Source organism: Capricornis sumatraensis, chromosome 2 (assembly GCF_032405125.1).
Source record: "Capricornis sumatraensis isolate serow.1 chromosome 2, serow.2, whole genome shotgun sequence".
Lineage (NCBI taxonomy): Eukaryota > Metazoa > Chordata > Mammalia > Artiodactyla > Bovidae > Capricornis > Capricornis sumatraensis.
The window spans coordinates 66,430,724-66,442,779 of NC_091070.1; the positions used below are offsets into that span (position 1 = coordinate 66,430,724).

Here is a 12,056-nt window from a genome sequence, read left to right on the forward strand (position 1 = left end):
TTGGTCAACTCAATATGTTGCTTATAAAGAATCTTTTAAGGGCTTGTGAATGCATAATTGTTGGAAAGTTGTAGCTATTAAGTTAAAGTTTCCAATTCCGTTCAGCATTAATAAAAGTAGCAAAGTTACCTTGTTAATAAGTATAGGGAATAAATTTTTATCAGAGTTAGAAGATATTATAAACAGGCATATAGGTAGAAAATCAAATAGTAGAGCACATCTAAACAAACTTTTCATTCTATGCAATGAATCTATTTTATTCAAAATAAAACATTCTTAGACAAATCCTGAGACACCCAACTCTTAAATAACATGAAGGTAAGAAACTTATCTTGTTCAGGGATGAACCCCAGGATTTAGTACCGTGCCGGGCACTCAGTAGGTGCTCAATACTTCATTCAATGAACAAGCCAGAAACAGGCAAATCTGCAGTACTATAATTTAACAGCATCTTAACTTTCTAGTTTTAGAACTATGAAAAGTGAAAGTGAAAGTTGCTCAGTTGTCTCCGACTCTTAGCAACCTCATGGAGTATACAGTCTGTGGAATTCTCCAGGCCACAATACTAGAGTGGGTAGCCTTTCCCTTCTCCAGAGGATCTTCCCAACCCAGGGATCAAACCCACGTCTCCTGCATTGCAGGTGGATTCTTTACCAGCTGAGACACAAGGGAAGCCCTTTAAAACTATAATTCCCTTTATTTATTGAGGTAACATTGGTTTAAGACACTGGTTTAAAACACTGGTTATATGTTTCATGTGTACATTATATTTTGACATCGATGTACACTACAGTGTGTTTACCACCAAAAGTTTTAAAACTACATGATTCTTGAAAGATTACTTCATTTCTTTTCTGTTTGTTAGACTGGTTCAAATTCAGTTTGACAGTTCTAGATAAGTATGATATAAACACTGCCTTGAGTTGCAAGGTTTGGTTTACCTGTGAAAACCTAGATATACCTAATTTGTAAATTAGTCTGCTGCATCTACTAACACCAAACCACTGAGCTACAGTCTTGATTAAAATCATGTTCTTTTATAAATGCAAACTAAGAGCAAATGTGATAAAAACTATAAACCCAAAGGCAATCTTACTTTTAGGCACTATATAAATCTCTAAAGGGTACTATCTTCTTCTTTTAAACGTGTTATTTTGGAATTTATGATATCATAATCTAATAATTATTGCTTATAAGGACCTTTGTTGTCATTGTTTAGTCACCAAGTCATGTTCAACTCTTTTGTGACCCCATGGCTATAGCCTGCCAGGCTCCTTTGTCCATGGAATTTTCCAGGAAAGGATACTGGCGCGGGTTGCCATTTCTTCTCCAGGGGATCTTCCCCACCCAGGGATTAAACCTGAATCTCCTGCTTGGTAGGTGGATTCTTTACCACTGAGCCACCTGGGAATCCCTATTAAGGACATACTCTTTGCTGAGAATGACATGCAAACTTCTTATATATACTACTTCTACTGCTCATTATATACACTACTTCTACACTACTAAGTAGGTATTATTATCCTCAACTGATGAATGTGAAAATGAAGGTTAAATAACTTACATAAGTAGCCAAGAGTTGAACTTCCATCTGACTACAAAACTGAAATTCTTTCCCATATACTATATTACACTGCCAATTAATACGGTCAGCTTTTCTTATGCCAGTGTTATTCTAATCAAAATCTTGTCACACAGATTATTCACCCATCCAACAAAACACACAAAAGATGGAAACTTTCATACTCTTCAATCTTCCGGCAAAGAGCTTCACAATCTTCTTTATAAATCTGTATCTTGGGTCGGTAAACATATTGACTTAACATCAGGTCTTCCAGAGTAGGTGATGTGTTTACAGTAAACTGAAAAAAAAAAAAATCGCTTAAAACTGGTATTTGAGGACCAAACCATGTGCAAGGACTGTTAAGAGTCTCAAACAGTGCTTGAGACATGAGTGCTTACTTTTACAAGTTCTACAAAGGAAAAATGGAAAACTTTAAATTCATATACCTAGTAAGCTACAGTTGGAATTTGAAATAAAGTCTCTGACAACAAAGTCCATTTCCCACAGATGTTTAGAGGAACTGTGGAAGTTCCACACATAGGCTTATAAGTGATTTGAAAATGTTTATGCATTTGTATAAACACCTCAGTAAACTTGCGTGGGAGAGAGAAATGGTTATACATTGTTTTTTTAATTCATTTTTTAATTGAAGGATAATTGCTTTGCAGAATTTTGTTTTTGGTCAAACCTCAATATGAATCAGCCATGGGTATACATATATCCCTCCCTTTTGAACCTCTCTTCCATCTCCCGCCCTACCCCACCCCTCTAGATTGATACAGAGACCCTGTTTGAGTTTTACACATTGTTTTAAAACTATCAATATCTGAAAATTCAAACTTATAAAAAACCTCTTTATTGAAAGAAAAAAAAAAAGATGCCAGTTTCCAAGATTATTCTTTTCTATTCTCATTCACTAGCCCTGATCCTTACTTCTATCCCAGGTTGAACTCAGACTTTTCTGGCATACATAAAATGAAGCAGTAAAAATCTGGTTATTTTTAAAAATGTATTATAATGTCTTTTGGACATTTTTAAAATGTCTTATAGCTCTAACCCAATGACTTTCTGATGTCCCTAATGCAGTGTTGGAAAAACCAAGTTAGCCTATTACATATAAAATCCAAAGAAAACACTACAAATGTCCATTATTCACAGGCAGTATGGCACAGAATAGGTCATTTTAGCATTCTAGGTTTTGGCCTCATCTATAATATGGGTACAATATTGACCAACCTCTTAAGATCAAAGTAAAAGTTTTTTAAAAAGGTACCAAAGCTCAGGGCCTGCTAAATAATCTAACAAACTTTAGTTTCCTCTCATTCTCTCCTTTCAGTTGATAAATTAAAAGGAAATACAAATGAGGTTTTAATTTCATTTCTCTATCTGTAACTAGTTTTCTAACATGTTGTCAAAGTGTAAAAAGGTGCTAAAGGCAATGATTACTGATGATGACTCTCTTTCTTAAAAAGTAGTTTTAAGGCTAAATTTATAAAGAAAAATCAAACCTCTATACTTCTCAAAGAAATCAGGCCTCCTTAGGAAAATGGCTGACTGTCTTTCATATAGGAGCCAAATACTTGATAAAGTATTTGGACATAATATGGAAAAATGAAGAAAATCACAATATCACTACTTTACAACTCCTCTAATAAATTGCTAGATCTATATAACGATAACTTAATGGTGATCATCACCAGACATTAACTTCTGATGGAAGGACAAGTATAAAGTAAACTTGGAAAACAAAAACACGTCATCTGATAAAGCCTCTGCCGATATACAGAAAAAACAAAGGACAGAAGGACACGTTAAAACGAAAGTTAGGGTATGCATAATGGGCAAAACACATACTTAGCAGAGTATGGAAAAATCTGGTTTCCTCCAAAAAAAAAAAAAAAAAAAAGAGGGAGAGAGAAGGGAGATGGGGGGAGAGGGTTATTGAAGGGGACTTTATACTTTAAAAGATAATTAAGAAAGAGCTATCAATCTCATTTGGGTTGCAGTTTAACAAACTGGAAAATAATGCAGACAATCAGGGAAATATAATACTGACTGAATAATTAATCACTTAAAGATAAGATTATCATATTTGGACATAGTTTAAAGAATCCTCATCTTTTCAGGGATACACACTGAAATACAGATAAATTGATGATACCTGGGATTTCCTTCAAAATAACCAGATGGGGAGGTAGGGAAATATAGAGACAAGGGTTGATAATTTTTTTTTCAAGTCTTTATTGAATTTGTTACAACATTGCTTCTGTTTTATGTTTTTGTTTGGCCCTGAGGCACCTGGGATCTTAGCTCCCCAAGGAGGGAACAAACTTGTATTCCCTGCATTGGAAGGCGAAGTCTTAACCACTGGACTGCCAGGGAAGTCCCATAAGTTTATAATTTTTGAAGTTTGGTGATAGATACATGAGAAGTTCATTAAACTATTATCTACTTTTGTATATGTTTGAAAATTCCTATAACAGCTCAATTTTTTTTCTTTAAAGAGTAAGGTTTCTCTTGAACCTTCATAACCACAAAGTGAAACACAGGACTATGTTCCCAGAGATTCACCAGGAATGGCAAACGCAAAGGATATCAGGCTTATGCACTGTGGATACAACTGAATGCAACTGCCATTGCTGTAATGCAATACATGGGTTAAACTGCTGCTCCTTGTGTCCAGGACTACATGCACAAGTCACTCCCTTCCCTTGCCTTATCTATTTTGATTAAGTGCCCAATTTATGCACTATCAGCTCTTAGATATTTCAGGCCTGGTAAGGGTACCTGCAATAGTTCCACAACTGCACTGAAAGGGAATATTTGGTATGAAACATTCCTTGGGCATGCAGAAGGTCATGGGGCACTAACATAGAATCTTTTTTTTTTTCTCAGTTTTATTGAGATATAACTGACATATAGCACTGTGTAAGTTTAAGATTTACAGCATAATGATTTGACTTACATACATCATGAAATGATTATCACAAGTTTAATGAATATCTATCACATGGAACAATAGACATAGAACCATCCAAATAGGGAACCAGTACATCAAGGCTATATACTGTTACCCAGCTAATTTAACTTATATGCAGAGTACATCATGTGAAATGCCAGACTGGATGAAGCACAAGCTGGAATTAAGATTGCAGGGAGAAATATCAATAACCTCATTTATACAGATGACCACCCTTATTGCAGAAAGTGAAGAACTAAAGAGCCTCTTGATGAAGGTGAAAGAGGAGAGTGAGAAAGCTGGCTTAGAACTCAACATTCAGAAAACTAAGATCATGGCATCTGGGCCCATCACTTCATGGCAAATAGATGAGGAAATAATGCAAACAGTGAGAGATTTTTTAGGGGGGGCGGTGCTCCAAAATCACTGTGGATGGTGACTACAGCCATGAAATTAAAAGACACTTGTTTCTTGGAAGAAAAACTATGACCAACCTAGACAGCATATTAAAAAGCAAAGACATTACTTTGCCAACAAAAGTCTGTCTAGTCAAACCTATGGTTTTTCCAGTAGTCATGTATGGATGTAAGAGTTGGACTATAAAGAAAGCTGAACAGAAAAGAATTGATGCTTTTGAACTATGGTGTTGGAGAATACTCTTGAAAGTCCCTTGGACTGTAAGCAGATCCAACCAGTCCATCCTAGAGGAAATCAGTCCTGAATATTCATTGGAAGGACTGATGCTGAAGCTGAAACTCCAATACTTTGGCCACCTGAGGCAAAGAACTGACTCATTAAAAAAGACCCCGATGCTTTGAAAGACTGAAGCGGGGAGGAGAAGGGAATGACAGAGGATGAGACAGTTGAATGGCATCACTAACTGGATAGACTTGAGTTTGAGTAAGCTCCAGGAGTTGGTGATGGGCAGGGAAGTCTGTTGTCCCTGGGTTGCAAAGAGTCGGACATGACTGAGTGAATGAAATGACTGAATGATCACCTCATACAGATACAAAATTAAAGAAATAGAAAAAAATTTTCCTTGTGATGAGAACTCATAGGATTTGCTCTCTTAACAACTTTCATATACAAAATACAACTGTGTTAACTGTATTTATCATGTTGTACTTTACATCCCTAGTGCTTATTTATCTTATAATTGGAAGTTTGTACCTTTTGACTGCCTTGATCCAATTTCCCCTCTCCTCATCCCCACCTCTGGTAAACCACAAATCTGACCTCATTTTTTGAGTTTGTTTTTAAAATATAACTGACCTACAATACTATGTTACTAGTTCTTCTTATACAATATAGCAATATGGTATCTCTACATATTATCTTTAGCTGGTGCTACCAGCTGAACTCCTGCAACTGCACACACACATGGGTGCCAAACATACATCTCCCTGTCTGCCTCAAGAATGCCTCCCTAGTTCCAGCCTAAAGGAGACTCATGGTCATCTTAATCCTGTAACAGATGCCCATAGTTGTGAACGTCCTTTTCCACAGCCTATACATTACCCATTTCTTTGGCCCTTCTCTACTTTGGGATTTTTTCTTAACTACTCTTTTTGGCTGCACCACATAGCATGTGTAATCTTAGTTCCCCAACCAGAGATGGAACCTGTGCCTCCTGCACTGGAAGCATGGAGTCTTAAATACTGGACTGCCAGGGAAGTCCCTACTGTGGGATTTTTAAATTTCTTTCCTGCTATAGCATGAACTCTTCTTACCATCTTTTTTTAAAATTTACTGAAGTACAGTTGATTTGTCTTACCCTCTTGATGGTTCTTTCCCAGATATATTTCCCTAACACTGCCTTTCCTGACCTCTACAAAGCCTGAGACCAAAGGGGAAGAGTCATACTAATTCATACTAATATTCCCGTGATTCATGCCTCAAAGATTAGCTTTCCAGATATCCTCCACTCTTCCACCCTGCCAGCAGCCTTTCTGTTCCTATGCTTCCCCTTTGCTTTCTCTGGCCCCTGGTACTGTTTCTGCATTTCCCAAGACTCTAGATACATACCTAGACACCTTTCTATTTCCCATCTGCAGCTGAGGCAAGGGGATTCTACAGGGAAGGGACACTATTATGGTGATGAGAATAATGAGGTTGGGGACCCAAAAGATGCATGAGTATTTTTCTCCTTTCTATCTTTGATTTACTTTTCACCTTTAGATATCAATCCTCCTGTAATTGATTTCTTTCTAAACAGCTTTATTGAGATTTAATTTACACACCATATAATTCACTAAGTATGCAACTAAATGATTTATAAAATATATTCACCAGGTTGTGCAACATCATCACCAGCTAATTTTAGAGCACTTTCATTCCTCTAAAAGAAACCTTGTACCCATTAGCTGTCATTCCTTTCTCCTCCACCCCTATCTTAGCCTCAAGTAACCACTAATCAGTTCACTTTTTGGCTATTATGAATAATATTCATGTACCAGTTTTTGTGTAGAGGTACATATTCAATTCTCTTAGGTAAATAACTAGAATTGGAATTGGTGGATCATATAATAGTTCTGTTTAACTTTTTGAGGAAATATCCAGCTCTTCCAAAGTGGCTACACCATTCTACAAGTCTACCAACAATGTATGAAAATTCCAGCCTCTTCACATCCTTGCCAGCACTTGTTATTTTGTCTTTCTGGCTACAGGCATCCTAGTGGCTGTGAAGTGGTAACTTATTTTAATTTGTACTTCCTTTATCACTATTTTGCTAATTGTCCATTCGCATATCTTCTTTGGAGAAACGTCTATTCTGATCCTTTGATATTTTTTAATCGGGTTATCTTTTTTTTTTTAAATTCTTTTTATTTATTTGGCTGCACTGGGTCTTAGCTGCAGCACATGGGTTTTAGTCCCCTGATCACGGATTTAACCCAGGCCCCCTGAGTTGGGAGCACTGAGCCTTAGCCACTGGACCACCAGAGAAGTCCCCAATTGGGTTATTTTTTTGAATTGTAAGAGTTCTTTAAATATTCTGGATACAAGGCTAAGTTGTATGATTTGCAAATGTTTTCTCCTGTTCTGTGGGTTGTGTTTGCCGTTTCTTAATGGTATCATTTGCAGCATACAAGTTTTAAATTTTGATGAAGTCCAATTTTTAATTTTGGCACTTGTGCTTTGGTGTTGTATAGGACTGATTTTTTAATGTATAATGTGAAGTATGGATCAAGGTTCATTTTTTTCCTGTAGATAACCAACTGATTCAACACCATTTATAGGAAAGGCCACTATTCTACAGTGGCATCTTTGTCATAAACCAAATAGTCATAAATGTGTGGGTCTATTCTTTAAAAGTTAGAAGTCATCTAGTCCTAGTGACAATTTTAATGGTAAACTGCAAACTAAAAATTTCATTGGTGGGAATTTCCTGGGTTGTCCAGTGGTTAGGACTCCTCACTTTCATGCCAAAGGGTTTGAGTTCAATCCCTAGTCAGGGAACTAAGATCCTGCAAGTCAGGTGGTGTAGCCAAAACAAATATTCAATGGTAGTTAATGACAGTTATCCAGTTCTTGGGTTAATTTTGGTAATTTGTATTGTTCTAAAAAATCATCTAGGTCTTAAAAATTGTCATCACAGTTGAAGGATTAAAAAAAATTCTTTTAATCTTTCCTTTAATCTGTGGATGCATCTTTCTCAATTACATGTATTTTAGCTTTCTCTCTTCCCCCTTTGTTTTAGATTTATTTTTTGGTGGTGGTGTGTTTTTGCTGCTCCACACAGGTTTTCTCTAGTTGTTGAGTATGGGCTTCTCATTGCAGTGGCTTCCTTCTCTTGTTGGAAAGCACAGGCTCAAGGTTAATGGGCTTCAGTAGTTGCAGTACATGGGCTCAGCAGTTATGATTCATGGGCTCTTAAGTACTGGCTAGAGTAGTGCATAGCAGAGTAGCTGCATAGCAGAGTAGCTGCATCGCAGGGGCTCCGTTGCCCTGAGGCACATGGGATTTTCCAGACCAGGGATTGAACCGGTGTCCATTGCATTGCAAAGGGGGATTCTTACACACTGGACCACAGGGAGAAGCCTTCCTTTGACTTAATTAAGCTCTTTAAGAGTTTTTAAATCCTTTTCAAAGTACCAGTTTTTATTTTATTAGCTGCATTGCACTAATAAATGAAGCACTAAGTGCTTCATTTTAGCTCTCTGACAAGAGATGGAACCCAAACCCTTGGCAGAGAGCACAGAGTCCTATCCACTGGACTACCAGGGAATTCCCCCAAAATACCAATTTTTAGATCTGTTATCTTTTCTACTAGTTTTTGTTTTCTAGTTTATTAATTTTCTATTTACCTGAATTCTGTCTTCCTACCTTTTTTACGGATGTCATTTTATTGTTCATTTTCCAATTTCTTAAAGTATTAAAGTCCTTTAGTTTTAGATTCTCTTCTATAACAGTGATATCTAAGGCTTTTAATTTCCTGCTAAGTGTATGTTCCGTTGTATATCCCATAGATTGTTCTCCTTTGCTTTCTAAATAGTTTTGCTTTACTCTTTGATATGAATTATCTAGAAATGTGTTTCTTAATTTCCAAGATGCTTGTGTTTTTAATAGTTCTAATTTTATTGGATTAAGATCAGATGATATCTATGAAATCTCCATTTTTCAATTTCTCATGTTTTTCTTTGTGATCAAGGGCATACCTAATTTTTGTAAATGTTCAACAGACTTAAGTTAAACAAAATACTATGTAATTTTATATGTAAATGATATGAGTTTTCTATTAATCTTTTAAACTAAGCCTCTTGGTTATATTATTAAATTTATTTATTTTAATTGGAGGTTAATTACTTTACAATATTGTATTGGTTTTGCCATACATCAACATGAATCTGCCACAGGTATACACGTGTTCCCCATCCTGAATCCCTCTTCCTCCTCCCTCCCCGTTGGTTGCATTATTTAAATATTCTATGATTTCAAATATTTTTGATATTGAAAAATGTTTACTAAAACCTCTGCTGTGGGAGGGGGGTTCATGTTTGGGATCGCATGTACACCCGTAGTGGATTCATGTCAATGTATGGCAAAACCAATACAGTATTGTGAAGTAAAATAAAGTAAAAAAAAAAATTAAAAAAAAAATAAAACCTCTGCTATACTTGGGTTTTTATAATAATGGGGGAAAGCATATGTTCAGGAAAAAGTATAAAAAACAAAACAGATGGCAAGAAATGAAAAAAAAACCTCCACTTTTTCAAAATTTGTATTTTTAAAAAATAAATTTTTATGCTAACCCCAAATGTACCTTCTATAGCAAAATTTTCCTTAGATTCTTTTTTTGTTTTTTAATAAACACTTGCTTGATATAGTTTAGTAAACAATTACAATATATTTTAACTGAGATGACTATTTTGCCAAGAAATTGTACTTACTTTGGCTGGAAGATTGCTCTGTCTGGGTTTCTGTATCAGAATGTGGACCTGAAGAAGTATAAAGAACTCCTTTATTGTTATTCTTCCATCTCTGAGTTTCTGAGGAAAGAAAAAAAGTTTGTATGACCATTCAAGGTAAAACTTGACCATTGCTCAAACTTTGACCACTGCTCAAAGTTTGTATGAGCAATTTTGACTAGAACCACCTCCTTTGTTTCTATATAGCTTAAAGTACTTTGCATATTTGTGTAGATATTATTCTGATGTAGGCTATACACAAGCAGATTTCATCTAATATTATTTCTTAAGTTTATTCAGTAATAGTAAAATTGGGGGAAAAAAACAACAAAATGTAGGCCTTCCAATTGTGATTCTACTCCACATAATTGCCATGTCCTGTCTTTAACAAAAAAAAAAAAAGAAAAAAAACACTGGTCTTCTGCATATTTGAAATATTTCATAATTCAAAAAAATTAAACGAGAGAAAACAAAATGAGGAAATCTGTTGCATTTGAGAAATAGGGGCTTCCCTGGTGGCTCAGGTAAAGAATCCTACTAATGCAGGAGACACAGGTTTGATCCCCGATCCGAGACGATCCCACATGCTGCAAAGCAACTAAGCCACGTGCCACAACTAATGAGCCTGTGCTCTACAGCCCACAAACCGCAACTACTGAAGCCTGCGCTCCTCAACAAAAGAGGCCGCCACAATGAGAAGCCCGTGCACCACAACCAGGGAGGAGCCCCTGCTTGCCACAACTAGAAAAAAGCCTGCACAAAGCAAAGATGACCCAGCACAGCCAAAATAGTATATAAATTATCAAAAAGAAATGAGAAATACTTTCATACCTCCTTCAAGCTCTCTTCACAAACGGTATCTCTGAGAAACTGTGATTCTATTTGACTACCAAGGTGTGCTAAAAGTAAAGCAAATCCAAGTGATGAACAAGTTAAATCGTAAACTTAATTTTATTGTTCAGGTTTATGTGTGGTTCATGCTCTTGAAGCTATCTGCTAGGATCCTTCTGGGAAGACAGTCATTTGTAGGGTAAAGTATATTAGTTTTAAGGCTCCATATATATTTTTCTACTAATTTTAAGCTTCTTAAGAAAATCACTCTTGTAATATAACACTTCTCAATTTATTAAAACAACTAAGAATTAAAAATAAACTAAATATTATTTTACTTATCAACTATTTATAACTCCCAAAAAGCTTATACAAATTTCTAATATCTCCTGAACTGAAATACATGTACTATTAGTCAAGTAACAAATGATTTCTCTTATTTAGCCTTCATTAAAATCTTACTGCTTAAGTCCAGAGAGGTCCCATCAGCCTTGATTGAATCCAGAGAACTGCTACAACTAGATGGAGTTCTGCTCAGGCTTTTTATCAATACACTGTTAGCATTTTTATCCATATCTCCTTCAGCACGGAGATTAGCAATCTGAAATCATCAATAAAGGAACATCATAAGAGTAAAGTTATGACACTATTAATTATAATGACTAAATGCTGAATGCCAAGAGAAATACTTCTAACATAAAATTTATCTGTAATTATATAAAATACTTTAGTAAAGAATTAGAATAAGTAACAAGCAGCTTAGTAGGCTTTTAGAAGTTCAAAGTAATTTTATTTAAAAATATAATGAAATAACATTATGCATTCTACTATGTAAGAAAATTGTTTCTCAGTGGTATCTAGGTTATAACCAGATCCTGCTGCTGCTTCTGCTGCTGCTAAGTCGCGTCTGACTCTGTGCGACCCCACAGACGGAAGCCCACCAGGCTCCTCTGTCCCTGGGATTCTCCAGGCAAGAACACTGGAGTGGGTTGCTATTTCCTTCTCCAATGCATGAAAGTGAAAAGTGGAAGTGAAGTCGCTCAGTCGTGTCCGACTCTTAGCGACCCCATGGACTGTAGCCTATGAGGCTCCTCCATCCATGGGATTTCCCAGGCAAGAGTACTGGAGTGGGGTGCCATTGCCTTCTCTGTAACCAGATCCTATGAGCTACCAAATGTTGACCTATCCAGTTATTCATCTACTAGACACCAGGGTCAGGGCTACCACACTGTAGAAAACAGAAGAGAATACTGACTATACAAGATAGCCCTGTCTAGAGTACAGAGAAAAAATTTAT

The 12,056-nt window shown here is 36.1% G+C and overlaps 1 protein-coding gene across 1 annotated transcript in view; it reads right to left on the reverse strand.

Moving 5' to 3' along the window:
- The window catches only part of KNL1 (kinetochore scaffold 1), a 60,285-nt gene that overhangs the window by 15,216 nt on the left and 33,013 nt on the right, over nt 1-12,056 (reverse strand). Inside the window, 4 exon segments of the mRNA XM_068992770.1 lie at nt 1,747-1,862; nt 9,911-10,009; nt 10,760-10,827; nt 11,222-11,360. Of these exon segments, the coding sequence (XP_068848871.1) occupies nt 1,747-1,862; nt 9,911-10,009; nt 10,760-10,827; nt 11,222-11,360 (422 nt within the window).